This window comes from Pseudophryne corroboree, chromosome 10 (assembly GCF_028390025.1).
Source record: "Pseudophryne corroboree isolate aPseCor3 chromosome 10, aPseCor3.hap2, whole genome shotgun sequence".
NCBI classification, from domain to species: Eukaryota; Metazoa; Chordata; class Amphibia; order Anura; family Myobatrachidae; genus Pseudophryne; species Pseudophryne corroboree.
Genome location: NC_086453.1, coordinates 278440813 through 278464906, shown reverse-complemented (window position 1 = coordinate 278464906; position 24094 = coordinate 278440813). Strand labels below are relative to the sequence as shown.

General features: G+C 47.7%; 1 protein-coding gene across 2 annotated transcripts in view; it reads left to right on the top strand.

Moving 5' to 3' along the window:
- Positions 1-12838: 12838 nt before the first annotated feature.
- Positions 12839-24094, top strand: part of BUD13 (BUD13 homolog) — a 162449-nt gene continuing 151193 nt past the window's right edge. The window contains exon 1 of one of the 2 annotated variants that reach the window (XM_063943284.1): positions 12839-13110. In XM_063943284.1, coding sequence (XP_063799354.1) covers positions 12974-13110 — 137 coding nt within the window. In that variant the 5' untranslated portion in view covers positions 12839-12973. The remainder of the gene's footprint in view (positions 13111-24094) is intronic. The other variant, XM_063943283.1, reaches the window with a different exon arrangement.

The following is a 24094-nucleotide window of genomic DNA, read 5'->3' as shown; positions in this document are numbered from 1 at the left end:
GCACAGATCTGGCAGCCGCTCAAAGTTACTTCAGTCAGGAGTGATAATTCCAGTTCCTCCTGCGCAACGAGGACAGGGTTTTTATTCCAACCTGTTTCTAGTTCAGAAGCCAAATGGGCCGTTTCCAGCCCGTTCTCATTCTCAAAGTGCTGAACAAGTACATTTGGGTGCCTCTGTTTCATATAGAGACTTTACGTTCCATTATTTTCACCATGGAGCCGGAGGATTTTATGGTATCCCTGGATATCCAGGATGCTTACCTACATGTACCTATAGAACTGTCCCATCAGCGCTATCTCATGTTTGCATCATTTTAAATTTCAGGCCCTACCATTTGGACTGGCCACAACTCCTAGACGTATTCACCAAAATTGTGGTGGTAATGGCAGCTCATCTCTGGCAGCAGGGGATAAGGATTTTTCCACACCTCGACGATTTATTAATCCTTGCACAATCTCAGGAATTGCTTCAGTGTCCTCTGCAACAGACAATATCCTGTTTGCTGAGACACGGTTGGCTCATAAATTGGGCAAAGTCGCCCCTTGTTCCGTCATAATGGATGGCTCATTTGGGGGCTGTGCTGGATTCAGGTCTTCAGAGAGTAATCCTTCCTCTGAACAAATGGTCCAAAATTCAGTCAAGGATTCAGGAGCTGCTACACAGTCAAAGGGTATCCATTCACGCTGCAATGCGTGTGATGGGGTTGATGGTGTCGACAATCGACATGGTGGAGTAGGCTCAGTTCCACTCGAGGCCTGTGCAATGTCTGATCCTTTCCAAATGGAATGGTTTTCATCAGACAATAAAAACGCAGACAATGGTCCTTCCTCTGAAAGTAAGAAGGCCATTAGCCTGGTGGCTACAAACATCCCATCTGGACAAAGGTAGACCATTTTTGATATCAGATTGGGAAATTCTGACAACGGATGCCTGTCTTCAGGGCTGGGGAGCGGTGTCAGGAAGGAATTGCTCCAGGGGCAGTGGACCAAGGAAGAAAGTGTCCTGCCAATAAATATATTGGAACTTCGGGCCATATATATGGCACTTATTCAGGCAAAGGACATCCTTCAGGGAAAACCAGTTCAAATCTGCTTGGACAATGCAATAGCAGTAGCGTACCTCAACTATCAGGGAGGAAGTCACAGCAAAAAGCAATGGAGGAGGTAAGTCACACGTTAAAGTGGACAGAACATCATCCAGCCTTGTCGCAGTGTTCTTTCCGGGAGTCCTAAACTGAAGCAGATTTTCCTCAGTCGACACGCCATTCATGTAAACGAATGGGCTTTAAACCCAGAGGTCTTCCAAACTCTGGTAGACAAGTGGGGGTTACCGGAGATGGATCTCATGGCATCCCGTCAGAATAACAAAGTTCCCGCATAAGGGTAAAGAACAAAGGATCCCAAAGCGACCTTTGTGGAAGCCCTGTCAGTGAGATGGGACTTTCGTCTGGCCTATGTGTTTCCACCAATCGCCCTGTTACCAAGGGTGATGTGAAAGGCAAAACAAGGAAAGGGCGCCGTGATACTAATAGCTCCGGCTTGGCCCAGAAGACATTGTTACACAGCTCTGCAGAGGATGTTGATGGATTCCTACTCCCTCAACGTCCAAATCTACTGTCTCAGGGTCCTTGCTATCCCAAGCACCTGGATCGACTGTCTTTGATGGAGTGGCTCTTGAGACTACCATCCTGAAAGCAAGAGGATTCTCACAACAGGTAAGTCAAACAATGCTCAGAGCAAGGAAACCTTCCTCAGCTCGCATTTATCACCGAATATGGCAAGCCTATATTCAATGGTGCAGTGACCAGAAATTTGACCCTAGGTCTTTCAGCGTTTCCAGAGTCTTAGCATTCCTTCAGGCAGGAATGGACAAAGGTCAATGGGTGGTTTACTTGAGAGAGCAAGTGTCAGCACTGACTGTATGGTTCCAAAAGAAAATTGCTAACTACAGGATGTGCGCACTTTTTTTTCCAGGGAATGCTGCACATTTGATCTCCTTTTGTTCCTCCTACAGTGCCTTGGGACTTTAGTTTAGTCCTAAAGGCCCTTCAAGTTGCCCCATTTGAACCATTAAAACGAGTGGCTCTTAAATGGTTGACAGCTAAAGTTCTCTTTCTACTGGCCATTGCTTCAGCTAGAAGAGTTTCAGATTTAGGGGCATTGTTATGTTGCCCTCCTTTTCTGATTTTTTTTTTTTTTTTTTTGTCCAGATAGAGTGGTTCTCAGAACCAAATCTGGGTATCTTCCTAAGGTGGTGTCTAAATTCCACCTTACCAAAATAATGGAAAATCCCAATTTTTTTTTTTTTTTTTTAACTGTTGACCTTGTGACTATCTTTTTAATGTCTATCTTCTGTATCACAAACCTTTGCAGCTGGCTCTTTAGTCACAAGTAATTGGGAGGGGGTTGTTTGCATTGTGTATGGCTCGTTCAGAGATAGACAGACAGGCCTTTTACCAAGGAAACCATTTGCTCTTAAAGCTAGTATTTTATTTTTATTTAATATAATAATTATATCCAAGACCAATTGATGAGTTGTGGAGCGCAATCTATCTGAAAAAACACTAGGGGGGAAATATATCTATTGGGGATGTGTGGGGGAGGGAAGACTGCATGGCTCCTTTGTATAATATATACAACCTACAAACCAAACTCCATCTTGGACTGTAGCTGCTCTATACAACAGTCTCCATCGACCACAAACATGGGATGGCTGACCTGTCTGAACTACAATTAGAGCCATCATTCCACTATCACATCTCCACCACTAACAATCTGTTTTACATATTCGACTATATATGCCAGAGGTTGTCAAATGCAATCCTCAAGGCACCTCAACAGTCCAGGCTTTAAGTGTATCCATGCTTAGCCACAGATGACTTAATTATTACATCAGTCAATTTGAATTAACAATCTGCTGAGCCATGGATATCCTTAAGTCCTGGACTGTTGGGGTGCCTTGAGGACACATTTGGGAATTTCTGTAGTATGCCATAATCCATGTTCCGCGATCTAGCCATGAGTGTGTAACCACATAGGAGGGAGTGAGAGATATACTTAGCCATTGGTGGTAACCACGTGTTTAGTTGCATCCTGTGAGAAAATGTGACTGAGCACTTGGTGTGAGACAGACAGTGTCAAAGGTCAGGTACACATTTAAACAATCGGCAATCTTGCCGATGGTTGGGACGAATTACCTTCATTCCGAGAATGCCGGTACATACTACACGATCTAAAAAACTACTGAATGATACCTTGTTCCGTCCTTCATTACACTGCACAGCGCACATGCAATATCATTTGCAGCACAGTCAATCAAACTATCGTGGCAATTGAGGGTACACATCAGACGATCAGTGTGATTTGTCATTCCATTATTATGACAAGTCGTGCTGATGTCATTCCGCTTTGTACCCTTCCAAATGGAACGTGTCAGAATGTTTTGTTTGTATCTGTGTAACAAAAGCTAAGGTCCTGATGTCCAGGTCTATGGATATGGTAATTAACTTGTTCAACCAGTTTGTACAACTATGGAACCAAAATATCTAAAATGATGACATATGCTGTAACTAGTGATGAGCGGGTTCGGTTCCTCGGAATCCGAACCCCCTCCGAACTTCACCCATTTTACACGGTTCCGAGGCAGACTCGGATCCTCCCGCCTTGCTCGATTAACCCGAGCGCGCCTGAACGTCCTCATCCCGCTGTCGGATTCTCGCGAGATTCATATTCTATATAAGGAGCCACGCATCGCCGCCATTTTCACTTATGCATTGGAGATGATAGGGAGAGGACGTGCAGCGTTCTCTCAGTTTCTGTGTTCAGTGTGCTGCAAATATCTGTGCTCCGTGTGCTTGCAAATATCTGTGCTCAGTGTGCTGAAAATATCTACGTTCTCTGCCTGAAAAACGCTTTATATCTGTGCTGCATTGTAGTATATAGTAGGAGGACAGTGCAGAATTTTGACCACCAGTATTATATAGCAGTACGGTACAGTAGTCCACTGCTCTACCTACCTCTGTGTCGTCAAGTATACTATCCATCCATACCTGTGGTGCATTTTAGTTGTGCACAGTATATATAGTAGGAGGACAGTGCAGAATTTTGACCACCAGTATTATATAGCAGTACGGTACAGTAGTCCACTGCTCTACCTACCTCTGTGTCGTCAAGTATACTATCCATCCATACCTGTGGTGCATTTTAGTTGTGCACAGTATATATAGTAGGAGGACAGTGCAGAATTTTGCTGACCACCAGTATATAATATATAGCAGTACGGTACAGTAGTCCACTGCTCTACCTACCTCTGTGTCGTCAAGTATACTATCCATCCATACCTGTGGTGCATTTTAGTTGTGCGCAGTATATATAGTAGGAGGACAGTGCAGAATTTTGCTGACCACCAGTATATAATATATAGCAGTACGGTACAGAAGGCCACTGCTCTACCTACCTCTGTGTCATCAAGTATACTATCCATCCATACCTGTGGTGCATTTTAAATATGTGCAGTATATATAGTAGGAGGACAGTGCAGAATTTTGACCACCAGTATTATATAGCAGTACGGTACAGTAGTCCACTGCTCTACCTACCTCTGTGTCGTCAAGTATACTATCCATCCATACCTGTGGTGCATTTTAGTTGTGCGCAGTATATATAGTAGGAGGACAGTGCAGAATTTTGCTGACCACCAGTATATAATATATAGCAGTACGGTACAGTAGGCCACTGCTCTACCTACCTCTGTGTCGTCGAGTATACTATCCATCCATACCTGTGGTGCATTTTAGTTGTGTGCAGTATATATAGTAGGAGGACAGTGCAGAATTTTGCTGACCACCAGTATATAATATATAGCAGTACGGTACAGTAGGCCATTGCTATTGATATATTACTGGCATATAATTCCACACATTAAAAAATGGAAAACAAAAATGTGGAGGGTAAAATAGGGAAAGATCAAGATCCACTTCCACCTCGTGCTGAAGCTGCTGCCACTAGTCATGGCTGAGACGATGAAATGCCATCAACGTAGTCTGCCAAGGCTGATGCCCAATGTCATAGTAGAGAGCATGTAAAATCCAAAAAACAAAAGTTCAGTAAAATGACCCAAAAATCAAAATTAAAAGCGTCTGATGAGAAGCGTAAACTTGCCAATATGCCATTTACGACACAGAGTGGCAAGGAACGGCTGAGGCCCTGGCCTATGTTCATGGCTAGTGGTTCAGATTCACATGAGGATGGAAGCACTCATCCTTCGCTAGAAAAATGAAAAGACAAGCTGGCAAAAGTACAGCAAAGTACTGTGCGTTCTTCTAAATCACAAATCCCCAAGGAGAGTCCAATTGTCTCGGTTGCGATGCCTGACCTTCCCAACACTGGACAGGAAGAGGTGGCGCCTTCCACCATTTGCACGCCCCCTGCAAGTGCTGGAAGGAGTACCCGCAGTCCAGTTCCTGATAGTCAAATTGAAGATGTCACCGTTGAAGTACACCAGGATGAGGATATGGGTGTTGCTAGCGCTGAGGAGGAAATTGACAAGGAGGATTCTGATGGTGAGGTGGTTTGTTTAAGTCAGGCACCCGGGGAGACACCTGTTGTCCGTGGGACAAATATGGCCATTGAGATGCCTGATCAAATTACAAAAAAAAATCACCTCGTCGGTGTGGAATTATTTTAACAGAAATGCGGACATTTGTCAAGCCATGTGCTGCCTTTGTTAAGCTGTAATAAGTAGGGGTAAGGACATTAACCACCTAGGAACATCCTCCCTTATACGTCACCTGGAGCGCATTCATCAGAAGTCATTGACAAGTTCAAAAACTTTGGGTGACAGCGGAAGCAGTCCACTGACAACTAAATCCCTTCCTCTTGTAACCAAGCTCCTGCAAACCACACCACCAACTCCCTAAATGTCAATTTCCTCCTTAGACAGGAAAGCCAATAGTCCTGCAAGCCATGTCACTGTCAAGTCTGACGAGTCCTCTCCTGCCTGGGATTCCTCCGATGCATCCTTGAGTGTGACGCCTACTGCTGCTGGCGCTGCTGTTGTTGCTGCTGGGAGTCGATCGTCATCCTAGAAGGGAAGTTGGAAGACCACTTGTACTACTTCCAGTAAGCAATTGACTGTCCAACAGTCCTTTGCGAGGAAGATGAAATATCACAGCAGTCATCCTGCTGCAAAGCAGATAACTCAGGCCTTGGCAGCCTGGGTGGTGTTAAACGTGTGTCCGGTATCCACCGTTAATTCACAGGGAATTAGAGAATTTATTGAGTTAGTGTGTCCCCGGTACCAAATACCATCTAGGTTCCACTTCTCTAGGCAGGCGATACCGAGAATGTACACAGACCTCAGAAAAAGAGTCACCAGTGTCCTAAAAAATGCAGTTGTACCCAATGTCCACTTAACCACGGACATGTGGACAAGTGGAGCAGGGCAGACTCAGGACTATATGACTGTGACAGCCCACTGGGTAGTTGTATTGCCTCCCGCAGCAAGAACAGCAGCGGTGGCACCAGTAGCAGCATCTCGCAAACGCCAACTCGTTCCTAGGCAGGCTACGCTTTGTATCACCGCTTTCCATAAGAGGCACACAGCTGACAACCTCTTACGGAAACTGAGGAACATCATCGCAGAATGGCTTACCCCAATTGGACTCTCCTGGGGATTTGTGACATCGGACAACGCCACCAATATTGTGCATGCATTACATGTGGGCAAATTCCAGCACGTCCCATGTTTTGCACATACATTGAATTTGGTGGTGCAGAATTATTTAAAAAACGTCAGGGGCGTGCAAGAGATGCTGTCGGTGGCCCGAAGAATTGCGGACCACTTTCGGCATTCAGCCACCGCATGCCGAAGACTGGAGCACCAGCAAACACTCCTGAACCTGCCCCGCCATCATCTGAAGCAAGAGGTGGTAACGAGGTGGAATTCAACCCTCTATATGCTTCAGAGGATGGAGGAGCAGCAAAAGGCCATTCAAGCCTATACAGCTACCTACGATATAGGCAAAGGAGGGGGAATGCACCTGACTCAAGCGCAGTGGAGAATGATTTCAACGTTGTGCAAGGTTCTGCAACCCTTTGAACTTTCCACACGTGAAGTCAGTTCAGACACTGCCAGCCTGAGTCAGGTCATTCCCCTCATCAGGCTTTTGCAGCAGAAGCTGGAGAGATTGAAGGAGGAGCTAAAACAGAGCGATTCCGCTAGGCATGTGGGACTTGTGGATGGAGCCCTTAATGCGCTTAACCAGGATTCACGGGTGGTCAATCTGTTGAAATCAGAGCACTACATTTTGGCCACCGTGCTCGATTCTTGATTTAAAACTTACGTTGTATCTCTCTTTCCGGCAGACACAAGTCTGCAGAGGTTCAAAGACCTGCTGGTGAAACACTTGTCAAGTCAAGCGGAACGTGACCCGTCAACAGCTCCTCCTTCACATTCTCCTGCAACTGGGGCTGCGAGGAAAAGGCTAAGAATTCCGAGCCCACCCGCTGGCGGTGATGCAGGGCAGTCTGGAGCGAGTGCTGACATCTGGTCCGGACTGAAGGACCTGCCAACGATTACTGACATGTCGTCTACTGTCACTGCATATGATTCTGTCACCACTGAAAGAATGGTGGAGGATTATATGAGTGACCGCATCCAAGTAGGCACGTCAGGCAGTCCGTACGTATATTAGCAGAAAAAAGAGGCAATTTGGAGGCCCTTGCACAAACTGGCTTTATTTTACCTAAGTTGCCCCCCCCCCCTCCAGTGTGTACTCCAAAAGAGTGTTTAGTGCAGCCGCTCACCTTGTCAGCAATCGGCGTACGTGGTTACTTCCAGAACATGTGGAGAAGATGATGTTCATCAAAATGAATTATAATCAATTCCTCCGTCGAGACATTCACCAGCAATTGCCTCCAGAAGGTACACAGGGACCTGAGATGGTGGATTCCAGTGGGGACAAATTAATAACCTGTGAGGAGGGGGATGCAGGGCCGTCTTTTCGTATGGGCTCAATGGGCGCTTGCCCAAGGGCCCCAGGAGTTTAAGGGCCCTAGACTAATAGCTGAGGGTCCCCTCTTTCCAGGGGTACCAGATTTTTGAAAATCAGCCCTGGGGAACCGGAGATATCCGACTTGAAACTAGTGGTCCCCATCCAAACCTGTTAATTGCTGTTCCCAGCCAGATATCTCAGGTTCTGTCTGACTTAGATTTTTTCTGAGGGTATAATCCAAAAGCAGTGACTGTCCCCTTTCAGTGAACACTGGCAGCTTGTCTCTACTATGACCAGAACCAGAGATATCAGCCTTCAAGCAGATGGTCCCTGCTCCAGCTCCACACGCCTAATATGCAGTTTTAGATTTTCGTTGGTGAATTGCTCTGGCTCCTGAACTCTGAACCCCAAGTCCCCAGAACCATCTGAAAGGTGGGGCTCTCTAGTTTTTTTATCCCATAAAGCTAAGAAATATATTTTCAGGAACTTGAGATATCTGCAGTCAAGTAAGCTGCCCTCCCACAAAAAAATAATAAATATTAAGCCCACTCCACTATCCACCCGTTCCCTACATATTAAACACCCCATACCACCCTGGAAGTCATGTACCAGCCCAATGCCCCTTCTACAGTTTAGCCCCATCTGTGCAGTAAAGGCAAAATTAGCAGAAATTACTGCTCCATGTCCTACATGCTGAGCAGAAGATAGAACACCCCCTACCGTCTGCGGGACATCAAAGCTGCCGCTGATAGCACCCCCCACCCCTACCTCTGATGGATGGGTAGGGGGCCCAGCACATTACAGTGCCCAGGGGCCTACACTACTGTTAAGATGGCACTGGGGGGATGTACACAGTGAAAGGGGTGAGGAATCGGAGGATGAGGAGGAGGTGGACATCTTGCCTCTGTAGAGCCAGTTTGTGCAAGGAGAGATTGATTGCTTCTTTTTTGGTGGGGGCCCAAACCAACCAGTCATTTCAGTCACAGTCGTGTGGCAGACCCTGTCGCTGAAATGATGGGTTTGTTAAAGTGTGCATGTCCTGTTTATACAACATAAGGGTGGGTGGGAGGGCCCAAGGACAATTCCATCTTGCACCTCTTTTTTCTTTCATTTATCTTTGCATCATGTGCTGTTTGGGGACTATTTTTTGAAGTGCCATCCTGTCTGACACTGCAGTGCCACTCCTAGATGGGCCAGGTGTTTGTGTCGGCCACTTGGGTCGCTTAGCTTAGCCATCCAGCGACCTTGGTGCACCTCTTTTTTTCTTTGCATCATGTGCTGTTTGCCCTTGCAGAGCCGAGTGCTCTCTATGATTACCTGCTGTGTGGTCATGTCATCACACTGCACTGATTGCCTGGCGTATTATAAACCTGCAACATTATTTATATGAAGCAGGATTTAATTCAAAAAAGTAAAAGCATACCGGCAGTGCATCTGTCCTTTAGAGTCGCCCCTTTTGTTACCGATGAGTGCCAATCATGAATACTATTGGCAGATCTATGCTTTGATGGGGTTATTCATAGCTGGACACAGATCGTTACATATGCAGCATGATCTGCCCCTTATTCACACTATGCACAGTAGTGCCCCTTATTCACACTATACCACACAGTAGTGCCCCTTATTCACACTATACCACACAATAAATAAATATATATATATATATATATATATATATTATTCCCAATATGCAATACATTATTTTTAATAATCAGTGCCTGGCTTACATGAATCAATCTTGGAGGCTGCTAAAGCAGTCCTTGCCCTTGTACTGAGCTGCCTTCTGCCTGTGCATAGCAGGTTCCACATCATCCAGCAGTCACTGAAAGGCACGAAAGGCATCCTCCGCTTATAGTACTCCACAGCTGCTGACTGCACTGTTGACTATTGGTTGATTGGCTGCTGGGCAGGGAGTGCCTCCCTGATGATTGGCTACAGGGCAGAGCGTGTCTCTACAACCTGTATCACTCTTACTGGATATGCAGGCCTTCTTATAGGGTGTGATGCATTGTAAACCACCATTCCGTACCCTTTAGTTCCATTTATGTTGGAGGTTTCAGAACAAGCTCCTTTTTAAACTACTGGAACCAGTGGACTGCAAGTTTCTCACATAAAAGACAGTTTACTTATTGGCCATACCAAATTTTCAGCCTGTGGTTTTTCACTTCCACTTTAATGAAAACATTGTGATTCCAGGATTGGGTTAGAATCAGCCTTCAGAGTACGAACACAAATAATAGATGATTTGTTTCAGAAGACTTTGAGTTTTCAAACAATACCAAAACCAATGGTCTATGCAGAATCTTTTGTAATAAAATCTGCCCTCAAAAATGGTATTATTTTTTATTTATAACTGTTGCCTTATAGATCTAAATCCATTTACAATGTGTAGGAATAATATGGAAACACAACAAGGACTATTATTTACCCTAGAAAACCTTCTGTACTACATTAAATGATACCCCTTTCACACCGCACAAATAACCCGGTATCGACCCGGCATATTGCCGGGTCGACACGATATGCCGGGTCGACACGGGTCAGTGTGCGGTGTGAAAGCGCCATGTCGGAAATCCCGGGTCGCCTGACCTGACAATTCAACCTGGGAATAAAGCAGTGTTATACCCGGGTTGAACACCGGGTCAGTGGCAGCGTGGACTGGCTCCCGGGTCGATGCGACCCGGGACCCGTTCACTACAACAGGGAGAGGCAGCGCGAAGATGATCTCATCTCCCAGCGCCGCCTCTACCTCCGCCCCGCTGCCGGCTCCACCCCCCGCTGCTATGGCAACCCGCCCAGCATATTACCGGGTCAGGGAAGCCAGCAGCAGTGTCCAATGCCGGATCCCACCCGGGAAGGACCTGTTTCCAATTCCCGGGTGGGATCCGGCATTGGCGGTGTGAAAGGGCTATGAGGGGATGCATTTTTTAATTTTTTTATTTATTTTTTGTGGACTTCCCTCTTTCAATGAAGGTTTCCTCCACGATGAGTGGTACTCGTCCTCTGCTATGAGAGGTTAATAAGTAAAGCAGAGCAACATTTGCAAAACAGAAAAATAACACAGCATGAATCAATGAAGTGGAACTTTTAAAGCTACGTCACCTGTCCCATTGTCGGTGCATACATTCACGAGCAACAAGACACATGAATAGTGATACTGTAGTAGCTACAATACCACAAAAACAAACAAACACTGACTGGGAGAGGTCATGTATGCTGGCAGCTTCCCAGAGCATCCCTCTACCATAGTCATTCAGGAGATGAAAAAAGGGCCATATTAGGGTCAGCACCCTGATGTTTTTTTTTTCTACTTGCTGGTACACAGAACCTAGCTGTACCTCCCTCCCGATGTGACACGTAAAGCCCCAGCCACACCTCTGATTGGCCCACAGTCCGGTTTATAATAGAGTGGAGATGACTATCAGTGGGTGACCTAGTTGATGGTTCGTTGGTTGATGGATTTATACCATTGAAGTTAACCACCAAAGGTACCATCGATGGTTAACCCACTGATGGCCATCCAGTAGCCACCAAGTTTCTAGCAGTATGATTGCAACCAACAGTGGGGGAAGGTCATCAGTTTGTTGCATAATCTTGTGAACACTGGGGACACCAGCTAAAATCTTGTCTAGGGCAACATATTGGTACCACTGTTCTAAAAATGTTTATTAGTAAAACAACTGATATAATCAGACAATACATACTAAATAAGATTATGCAAACAATGTCCTTTCTGGCGCAGGTTCCCCCAAATGAATAATCAGTACCACTTCTAAATAGTTTATTGAAGATTCATAGTATGGCACCCATACAAACATGTCTTGATCATCTGGTACAGCGTGTTACGCGTTTCACTGGACTGTTGCCTGCGTCTCAGTTTATGCCTATTTGTCTGACGGCCCTGTTGCTGGAATCAGGATATAGGATTTTTATGCTCACCAAGTTCCAGTGTCTAGCTCGTTCTGTGCTGGCGATTTTTAGCAGAGTGAGACTACAGCAATATGATATTCAGAAAAAATTAGACATAAACTATCTGAAGAAGCAGGCAGCAGTCTCGTGAAATGCGTAACAAAGTTTATGCAGTCTATCACATGCTGTACCAGATTACCAAGACATGTTTGTATTGATGCCTTACTACGAATCTTCAATAAACTATTTATTTTAAAGAAGTGGTACTCAGGAACTTGTGCCAGAAAGGACATTGTCATACCTCCCTACATTGTGAGCAAGTAGGTCGGGATGCCTGAGCGTGTGTCCGAAAAAGGGATGCGACTATAGGGAAAGGGCGTGTGGCCACGTTAGAATGCTGCGATTGCGAGCCACGACTCCCGTTTTCCATACACTCCAACATTTTACACCTAAAAAATATACAAATTAGGAGAGGGGGTGTGGCCACGCCCCTTTTCCTATACTTTCAATGGAAAAAATTGAGTCAAAAATCGGTACAGACCATAGAAAACAGGTACTGTACCTGCCAAAAAGGTACAGTTGGAGGGTATGCCGTTTTCATCAGTATGGGCACATGCCCAGTGCTCTGTGAGCTGCTGGCATGCTTCGGGAACCTCCCAAATCCCTAGTCCCAGCACAAGGGGGACACTGCAGTTGCTGGTGGGCATAAATCAGGATACTTGCTAAGTAATGCATTCTTTGCATTTGGATTCTGTTAGTGAATCTCCTGCATTTTCTCCACCTTTCAAGATAACAATAGTCACCGTTTGGACCCAATTCTCCCCAAGTGGTAAAGGCGCTGTCTGCATATTTCATAGGCTTATGACATAAAGCCTTCAGCCTTCATACTTAGTAAACTGCTGTGTGGTCCGCCACACTCACTGCACATTGAGTCATCTGCCGCAGGTGTCGCTGTACAGTAACCGGACGGCGCTCTTTCTCTGCGGTGACGCCAGAGCTCCCGGGGAAACTCTGCGTAACATTGCGCGTCCACCGGAAGTGCTTCTCACATGAACGTCCGCCACCGGCAACATGGCTGCCCCCGGGGGGAAGGTCCATGGTATCTCTAAAGCTGAATACCTGAAGCGTTACCTGGATACTGAAAGCTCAGCGGGGGGCGATGGGCCGGCGAGAAAAAAGAAGAAAAAGAAGAGACCGGAGGGGAAGGGGTGAGGCGGGTGCAGGGGGTGCCTGCTGTTAAAGACGAGTACAAGTGTGTGTGTGGGTGTGTGAGAGCGAGCTGAGTCTCAGTCAGTATGCGTATTCTAATACATACACTTAAACAGATTGTGAGTGTCGCTTCTAGTCCCAAATAGCCAGCCAGTAATCTTATAGCCTCTGTGCCGCGGGGACGTGCAGTCAGGGAAGGCAGTGCCTCCACTGTCTTTAATGATTAAAATAATATAAAGAAAATACTTATGACCTGTATTCTGTGTCATAAGTAATTTATTTATATTATGCTATCCATTTCAGTGCTTAGTTTGGGAGGCACTGATAGCAGGGGGTAGCAAAGCACTGGGCTATAAAAGTCCATTAAAAACAGAAAGTGGCACTTATACAAGTCCCAGTTGACAGGAGAAACCCGCCCCTGTCAGCTAGGCAGATGTGATTGGACAGTGGATCCAGTGCTGGATCCGCTGGTCCAATCACCCATACGTGGCGGCGGGACCTGGCGCTACTGTGGAGATGTCACTACAACAGCGGCAGCCCGGGAGCCAGCGGGACCCGACGTTACTGATGTGGATACATCAGTGGCAGCCCCGGAGCCAGCGCAGGGACGGATCTAGACTTTTCCTTTAGGGGGGGCGGTGTACTGTTTGATTGTGACTCCTCCCATCTCCAGTCATGACTCCTCCCCTCTCCAATCATGACTCCTCCCATCTCCAATAATGACTCCTCCCCTTTCCATTCCCGACTCCTTCCCTCTCCCATCCTGACTGCGCTGGCAGGGGTCAACCTTAATTGCAGACACATCATGAGACGGTGTTACGCATGCTTAACGACCTTGCCCTGTGATGGGCGGCCCCCAGCATGTGAGGAGATGAATGCAGATCTTGCTGCGTATGCAGCGATCTGCGTCCATCTCTGAATAACCCACTGTGTGTATAAGGTGTATATAAAACATAAATGCAATCTGTGTTTAGACTTGGGTCCCATCCAGTGGCAGATTTTCTCTATGGGCTCCAGGACTGGAGCCCCCCCAGTAAAATCCACCGCCTTAGCTAAGTGTCAGTGAGCCAAAAGTAGTAATGCTACCATTACACCATCTGTGCTGCTGCTGTTTGGAGATCACAACACAAAAGAGATCAACCTAGCTGGGTATAAGCGGATAGAGACACCCGCCTATTACAGACATGTACACAGCAAGACAATGGGTTTGGATTGTAATTGCTACTAAAGTGTGCACGGGAAACAATGTTTTATTCTAGCATTGCTAGCAGCAGCAATATGGTCTGGTGACCCTATAAACAATGGGTCAAAATCTATTTTTTATTTTAGTGCCTAAAAAAATTCATTAATAGTCATGTATTTCTATGTTAATGCCACTAATTATGAGAACTAAATGTGGTGGAAAATAAAGGTCACACTCACTGGCATTTTAAATAATTTTTTAATATATCTGACGTGCTTGTACGAGTAGTATAGGTTTTCCAGTAAAGTAAGAAATGAACAGTAGTGAAATACAGTAAGTAATGTCCTGAAATCAGATACCCCAATTGAATGCAGGCAACATAAAAACTGCCCATGGGTCTTGTAAGAGGAGAATCTGTTTTTTAGCAGACCCACTGGCATTTCACATAAATGGGTCTATGGGGAAAAAACAAATCTCTTCTCTCTCTACCCACACACCTGTATACCCCTGCTATATACCCACACACCTGTATACCCCTGCTATATACCCGCACACCTGTATATCCCTGCTATGTTCCCGCACACCTGTATACCGCTGCTATATACCTGCACATCTGAATACCCCTGCTATATACCCACACACCTGTATACCCCTGCTATATACCCACACACCTGTATACCCCTGCTATATACCCACACACCTATATACCCCTTCTATGTTCCTGCACACCTGTATACCCCTGCTATATACCCACACTACTGTATACCCCTGCTATATTCCCGCACATTACAGTATATACCCACACACCTATATACCCCTGCTATGTACCCACACACCTGTATACCACTGCTATGTTCCTGCATACCTTTACACCTCTGCAATATACCCACACCTTTATACCTCTGAAGCATACCTGCACTTACTTACACTAAGTTGCAGATTGCTGGTAGGTCTCTGGCTGGCAGGCAGTAGGTTGATCCTTGTCCTCTGGCCACAGCAGCAGGCTGGCCGTTGTCCCTCTGGCAGCAGCATCAGGCTGGTCTCACACTGCAGCCAAGGTAAGTTGAATCAAAGTAGAAATGGAACGCACAGCTCCTTCCTGCTTCCACTTCCTGTGTACACTGTACACAGACATGTTCAGCCCACCCAACACTATAGTGTTTTTCATTTGTCGACTAGCCTGTCAAGTAACTTTAGCCCCGCCTCCAACAAGCAGCCAGTTCCCGGACGGATCTCCTTTGATCATCTGTGTGGAGACACTGGGGTGAGAATCCCACTCCACAGTCAACAAACTTATCTTTATTGCCTGCCCTATGAGCCAAAGGAGTGATTGGGAAGGAGGAGAGACGCTGCGTGTGAGAGCTCTGCAGCCTCTGCTCAGCAGGGAGTACACAAGCTGGGAGGAGGGAGCGGGATTGCTGAGACACTGTCTATATCTCATCTCATCACACTGAAAGCTGCAGTGTGTTAGGGGGGGCGACCTCCCCCATCGCCCCCCTTTCTATCCGTGCCTGAGCCAGCGGGAACCCCAGAGATGGAGAGCGTGCGGCGGCCATCGCTCTTACCTCTCCCTCCTCATCTGCCCTCCTATGCAGCAGCATCACCGCCGGTGATGCACCGGCACCTACACTCTCCCGACCTGGGGCCCAGGACCACCCAGGTCAGAAAGGAGGGGGGCAGTTGGACTGGGTGGGAAGTGACTGGGCAGCTCACCTCCAGATCACGGACAGGGAGGTGCAATAAATATGTATGTGTGTGTATATATATTTCTCTGACGTCCTAAGTGGATGCTGGGACTCCGTAAGGACCATGGGGAATAGCGGCTCCGCAGGAGACTGGGCACAACTAAAGAAAGCTTTAGGACTACCTGGTGTGCACTGGCTCCTCCCACTATGACCCTCCTCCAGACCTCAGTTAGAATCTTGTGCCCGGCTGAGCTGGATGCACACTAGGGGCTCTCCTGAGCTCCTAGAAAGAAAGTATATTTTAGGTTTTTTATTTTACAGTGAGATCTGCTGGCAACAGACTCACTGCAGCGAGGGACTAAGAGGAGAAGAAGCGAACCTACCTAACTGGTGGTAGCTTGGGCTTCTTAGGCTACTGGACACCATTAGCTCCAGAGGGGTCGACCACAGGACCCGACCTCGATGTTCGGTCCCGGAGCCGCGCTGCCGGCCCCCTTACAGAGCCAGAAGCAAGAAGTGTTCTGGAAAATCGGCGGCAGAAGACTTTGGCTTCAACAAGGTAGCGCACAGCACTGCAGCTGTGCGCCATTGCTCCTCATGCATACCTCACACTCCGGTCACTGATGGGTGCAGGGCGCTGGGGGGGGGCGCCCTGAGGGCAATATAATACACCTTGGCTGGCAAATCATCACAATATATAGTCCCAGGGCTATATATGTGATAAATTACCCCTGCCAGAATCCATGAAAAAAGCGGGAGAAAAGTCGGCCGAAAAAGGGGCGGGGCTATCTCCCTCAGCACACTGGCGCCATTTTTTCTTCACAGTGCAGCTGGAAGACAGCTCCCCAGGCTCTCCCCTGTAGTTTTCAGGCTCAAAGGGTTAAAAAGAGAGGGGGGGCACTCAATTTAGGCGCAATATGTGTATACAAGCAGCTATTGGGGAAAAATCACTCAGTTATAGTGTTAATCCCTGCATTATATAGCGCTCTGGTGTGTGCTGGCATACTCTCTCTGTCTCCCCAAAGGACTTTGTGGGGTCCTGTCCTCAGTCAGAGCATTCCCTGTGTGTGTGCGGTGTGTCGGTACGGCTGTGTCGACATGTTGGATGAGGAAGGTTACGTGGAGGCGGAGCAGAGGCCGATAAATGGGATGTCGCCCCCTGTGGGGCCGACACCAGAGTGGATGGATAGGTGGAAGGTATTAACCGACAATGTCAACTCCTTACATAAAAGGCTGGATGACGGGACAGCTGTGAGACAGCCGACTTCTCAGCCCGCGCCTGCCCAGGCGTCTCAAAGGCCATCAGGGGCTCAAAAAAAAAAAAAAACGCCCGTTACCTCAGATAGCAGACGCAAATGTCGACACGGAGTCTGACTCCAGTGTCGACGAGGTTGAGACATATATAGTGTTCACTCTAGGAATTTTTTAGGGCAGGGTGCTGATCACGGGTAGGGCACATTTTTCATTCGTGAGGGCACATTTTTAAGTTAGAAGGGCAAAAATAGGTACATACTATATCGCTTGGTGCGCCCATTCCTATAGGTGAAAGCATGGACAGTGCGCACCGGAATTTTTTTAGGGGTGTTGTTTCGTGGGGAAGGGGCATGACGACATAATAGTACTAAATAACATTATACCACACAATAGTGCCGCTCATACACATTGCACCAGGTAGAATCTCCTATACACACTGCGCCAGGTAGAGCACGTTCTACATATTGCGCATACTGGAGAGAGCACTGGGGCACACTGCACAAGGGAGAGATAGCAGTTGGGACAGTGCTGGGGGGCAAGGGGATTAGGAGCAGGTAGTACTGTAGTCAGTGTTAGGGGTATGGAGGCATTAGTACCCAGGATACCCACTCCCCAATTACCTTTTAAGATCAGCTCCTCTCTGAGATGTGTGTATGCTGGGCACTATGTGTGGACATAGGATTGTATGTATGCTTGGCACTGTGTATGGGAGAGGTGGGGTGTATAATGAGCATTATGTGGGTATGGAGGGTGTAATGGGCACTGTGGGGTGTGTATGCTGGCAATGTGGGAGTGTACATATGCTGGGCACTGTGTGGGCATGAAGGGTGTAGAATAAGCACAGTACGGGTATGAAGGGTGTTATAGGCACCGTGGGGGTGTACATATGCTGGGCACTGTGGGTGTATAATGAGCACTGGGTGGGTATGGAGGGTGTTATGGGCACTGTGGGGTGTGTATGCTGGGCACTGTGGTGGTGTGCATATGCTGGGCACGTGTGGGTGTATGTTGTCCACTGTGGGGGTATTGGGTGTGTTTATGTTGGGCAGTGTGGTGGCATGGGTGAAGTAAATAATGGGCACTGCCCCAGCCCCGACCATTTCTATCATTAGCCGAATTACGCCCCCCACCCCACTCTGTTAGTTGCTTACAAGTTTAACTTTGGCTACATGCGGCTGTACTCCATGGGGACAAAGTTAAACTTGTAAGCAACTAACGGAGCGGGGTGGGGGGCGGCTGTACTCCATGGGGACAGAGACATGGCTACAAGATGGTGAAGCTCAGTAATAGATGCATTGGGTGAGGGCGCGCGTTGCTCACAAGTGACATACAGTATCTACCAGAACAGTCTCCCAGCCCTGCCGTACCTTTAGTAACAGCAATGTTACCCGCTGTCAGTAGGTTCCGGAGGGCGGAAGCAGAGAACCTAACCCGTTCCAGCGTCTCCGCTATTTTCCAAGCGACCTCGCACCAGCAAACAAGTAGTGTAGTCAGTCCCTGGAGCAGCATGCGGGCAGGGAGGAGGGAGGGACGTCTCAGGCGGGCTTCGATAGCGAGACACTGCAACTGGATGGGGAGACGCTGCCGGCACCGATTGGATGATGAGACGCTGGCGGCGATTGGATGACGCGGCGCTGCCGGCGGTGATTGGATGAGGAGGCACTGGCGGTGATTGGATGAGGAGGTGCTGCCAGCGGCGATTGGATGAGGAGGCGCTGCTGGCGGCGATTGGATATAGCAGCGCGTATTTTGCGATCACATGGGGGGAGAAGTGACAGCGCGGCGGGGGGAGAAGACAGCTCTTAGCAGGGCGGGCGCAAACGGGCAGGGCGCATTCTGTCACTCAAAAAAGGGGCAGGGCGCAGCGCCCTGCGAAAGAAGCTTAGAGTGAACACTACATATACACAATCCACTAGGAACATCCGTTACATGATCTTGGCAATGAAAAATGTGTTACGCATTTCTGACATGAACCCAAGTACCACATAAGGGGTTTTATTTTTGGGGAGAAAAAGCAGCCAGTGTTTTGTTCCCCCATCAGATGAATGAATGAAGTGTGTAAAGAAGCGTAGGTTCCCCCGATAAGAAACTGGTAATTTCTAAAAAGTTACTGATGGCGTACCCTTTCCCGCCAGAGGATAGGTCACGTTGGGAGATATCCCTTAGGGTGGATAAGGCGCTCACACGTTTGTCAAAAAAGGTGGCACTGCCGTCTTAGGATACGGCCACCTTGAAGGAGCCTGCTGATAAAAAGCAGGAGGCTATCCTGAAGTCTGTATATACACACTCAGGTTATATACTGAGACCTGCAATTGCCTCAGCATAAATAGTGCTGCTGCAGCGTGGTCTGATACCCTGTCAGATAATATTAATACTCTAAGACAGGGATAATATTTTGCTAACATAGAACATATTAAAGACGTCGTCTTATATATAAAGGATGCACAGAGGGATATTTGCCGGCTGGCATCCAGAATTAATGCAATGTCCATTCTGCCAGGAGGGTATTAGAAACCCGGCAGTGGACAGGTGATGCTGCCTGTAAAAGGCACATGGAGATTCTGCCTTATAAGGGTGAGGAATTGTTTGGGGATGGTCTCTGGGACCTCGTATCCACAGCAACAGCTGGGAAGAAAATGTTTTACCTCAGGTTTCCTCACAGCCTAAGAAAGCACCGTATTTTCAGGTACAGTCCTTTCGGCTTCAGAAAAGCAAGCGGGTCAAAGGCGCTTCCTTTCTGCACAGAGACAGGGGAAGAAGGAAAAAGCTGCACCAGCAGCCAGTTCCCAGGATCAAAAATCTTCCCCCGCTTCCTCTGAGTCCACCGCATGACGCTGGGGCTCCACAGGTGGAGACAGGTGCGGTAGGGGCGCGTCTCGGGAACTTCAGGGACCAGTGGGCTTGCCCACAGGTGGATCCCTAGGTTCTGCAAATAGTATCACAGGGATACAGGCTGGAGTTCGAGGCGACTCCCCCTCGCCGTTACCTCACATCAGCCTTGCCTGCTGCCCTCGTAGAAAGGTAGTACTGGCGGCAATTCACAAGCTGTACTTCCAGCAGGTGAAATCAAGGTACCCCTCCTTCAACAAGGCCGGGGTTACTATTCCAAAATGTTGTGGTACCGAAACCAGACGGTTCGGTGAGACCCATTCTAAAATTGAAAGCCTTGAACACTTATATACGAAGGTTCAAGTTCAAAATGGAATCGCTCAGGGCGATTATTGCAAGCCTGGAGAATTTCATGGTATCACTGGACATCAAGGATGCTTACCTGCATGTCCCTATTTACCCTCTTCACCAGGAGTACCTCAAAATTGTGGTACAGGATTGTCATTACCAATTCCAGACGTTGCCGTTGGTCTGTCCCCGGCTTTGAGGTATTTACCAAGGTAATGGCCGAAATAATTATCCCGTACTTGGACGATCTCCTTATAAAGGCGAGGTCCAGGGAGCAGTTGTTCGTCGGAGTAGCACTATCTCGGGAAGTGCTACAACAGCACGGCTGGATTCTGAATATTCCAAAGTCGCAGCTGGTTCCTATGACGCGTCTACTGTTCCTGGGTATGGTTCTGGACACCGAACAGGATAAAAAGGGTTTCTCCCGGAGGAGAAGTCCAAGGAGTTGTCGTCTCTCGACAGAGACCTCCTAATACGTATACAGGTGTCGGTGCATCAATGCACGCGAGCCCTGGGAAAGATGGTAGCTTCTTACGAAGAAATTCCATTCGCCAGGTCCCATGCAAGGATTTTCCAGTGGGATCTGTTGGACAAGTGGTCCGGGTCGCATCTTCAGATGCATCGGCGGATAACCCTGTCTCCAAGGGCCAGGGTGTCGCTGTTGTGGTGGCTGCAGAGTGCTCATCTTCTAGGGGGCCGCAGATTCGGCATACAGGACTGGGTCCTGGTGACCACGGATGCCAGCCTTCGAGGCTGGGGGGCAGTCACACAGGGAAGAAACTTCCAAGGCTATGGAAAAGTCAGGTGACTTCCCTACACATGAATATTCTGGAACTAAGGGCCATTTACAATGCCCTAAGTCAGGCTAGACCCCTGCTTCAACACCGGCCCGTGCTGATCCAGTCAGACAACATCACGGCGGTCGCTCATGTAAACCGACAGGGCGGCACAAGAAGCAGGATGGCGATGGCAGAAGCCACAAGGATTCTCCGATGGGCGGAAAATCATGTGTTAGCACTGTCAGCAGTGTTCATTCCCGGAGTGGACAATTGAGAAGCAGACTTTCTCAGAAGCCACGACCTCCACCCGGGAGAGTGGGGACTTCATCCAGAAGTCTTCCAAATGATTGTACACCGTTGGGAAAGGCCACAGGTGGACATGATGGCGTCCCGCCTCAACTAAAAGTTACAAAGATATTGCGCCAGGTCAAGGACCCTCAGGCGATAGCTGTGGACGCTCTGGTAACACCGTGGGTGTACCAGTCGGTGTATGTGTTCCCTTCTCTGCCTCTCTTACCCAGGGTAATGAGAATAATAAGAAGGAGAGGAGTAAGAACTATACTCATTGTTCCGGGTTGGCCAAGAAGAGCTTGGTGCCCAGAACTCCAAAAAATGATCTCAGAGGACCCATGGCCTCTGCCGCTCAGACAGGACCTGCTGCAGCAGGGGGCCTGTCTGTTCCAAGACGTACCGCGGCTGCGTTTTGACGGCATGGCGGTTGAACGCCGGATCCTGAAGGAAAAGGGAATTCCGGAGGAAGTTATCCCTACGCTATTTAAAGCTAGGAAAGAAGTGAACGCAAACCATTATCACCGCATATGGCGGAAATATGTTGCGTACTGTGAGGCCAGGAAGGCCCCAAAGGAGAAATTTCAGCTAGGTCGATTTCTGCCCTTCCTACAGTCAGAGGTGACTATGGGCCTAAAATTGGGTTCCATTAAGGTCCAGATTTCGGCTCTATCGATTTTCTTCCAAAATTGAACTGGCTTCACTGCCTGAAGTTCAGACTTTTGTTAAGGGAGTGCTGCATAGTCAGCCCCGTTTGTGCCTCCAGTGGCACCGTGGGATCTCAACGTGGTGTTGGATTTCCTGAAGTCGCATTGGGTTGAGCCACTTAAATCCGTGGAGCTATAATACCTCACGTGGAAAGTGGTCATTCTGTGGGCCTTGGCGTCGGCCAGGCGTGTATCAGAATTGGCGGCTTTGTCATACAAAAGCCCTTATCTGTATTTTATATGGATAAGGCGGAATTGAAGACTCGTTCCCAATTCCTTCCTAAGGTGGTATCAGTTTTTCATGTGAACCAACCTATTGTGGTGCCTGCGGCTACTTGGGACTTGGAGGATTCCAAGTTACTGGGCGTAGTCAGGGCCCTGAAAAGTATATGTTTCCAGGATAGCTGGAGTCAGGAAAACTGACTCGCTATTTCTCCTGTATGCACCCAACAAGCTGGGTGCTCCTGCTTCTAAGCAGACGATTGCTCGCTGGATCTGTAGCACGATTCAACTTGCACATTCTGCAGCTGGACTGTCGCACCCTAAATCTGTAAAAGCCCATTCCACGAGGAAAGTGGGCTCTTCTTGGGCGCCTGCCCGAGGGGTCTCGGCTTTACAACTTTGCCGAGCTGTTACTTGGTCGGGTTAAAACATTTTTGTAAGAGTCTACAAGTTTGATACCCTGGCTGAGGAGGACCTAGAGTTTGCTCATTCGGTGCTGCAGAGTCATCCGCACTCTCCCGCCCGTTTGGGAGCTTTGGTATAATCCCCATGGTCCTTACGGAGTCCCAGCATCCACTTAGGACGTCAGAGAAAATAAGATTTTACTCACCGGTAAATCTATTTCTCGTAGTCCGTAGTGGATGCTGGGCGCCCATCCCAAGTGCGGATTGTCTGCAATACTTGTTTATAGTTATTGCCTAACTAAAGGGTTATTGTTGAGCCATCTGTTGAGAGGCTCAGTTATATTTCATACTGTTAACTGGGTATAGTATCACGAGTTATACGGTGTGATTGGTGTGGCTGGTATGAGTCTTACCCGGGATTCAAAATCCTTCCTTATTGTGTCAGCTCTTCCGGGCACAGTATCCTAACTGAGGTCTGGAGGAGGGTCTTAGTGGGAGGAGCCAGTGCACACCAGGTAGTCCTAAAGCTTTCTTTAGTTGTGCCCAGTCTCCTGCGGAGCCGCTAATCCCCATGGTCCTTACGGTGTCCCAGCATCCACTACGGACTACGAGAAATAGATTTACCGGTGAGCAAAATCTTATTTTAACCTTAATTCTTTGTAAGGATATTCATATGCCTATCCCAAGCATGTTTAAATTGCTCTACAGTCTTAGCCTCTACCACCTCTGATGGGAGGCTATTCCACTTATCCACTACCCTTTCTGTGAAGTAATTTTTCCTTAAATTTCCCCTGAACCTCCCCCCCTCCAGTCTCAATGTATGCCCTCGAGTTCTAATACTTCTTTTCCTTTGAAGAATGTTTCCCTCCTGAACTTTGTTAAGACCCTTGGTATATTTGAAAGTTTCTATCATGTCCCCCCTTTCCCTTCTCTCCTCCAAACTATACATGTTAAGATCTTTTAGCCTTTCCGGGTAAGTTTTGTGATGTAGGCCATGCACCATTTTAGTTGCCCTTCTTTGTACACTCTCTAATGTATTTATATCCTTCTGGAGATAGGGTCTCCAGAACTGGACACAGTATTCCAGATGGGGCCGTACCAAAGACCTATACAGTGGCATTATTACTTCTCTTTTCCTGCTACTGATTCCTCTCCCTATGCAACCAAGCATCTGACTTGCCTTTCTCATTGCTTTGTTGCATTGCTTTCCTGCCTTCAAGTCACTTGAAATAGTGACTCCTAAATCTCTTTCCTCCTCAGTAGTTTCCATTATAGTATGTGTAT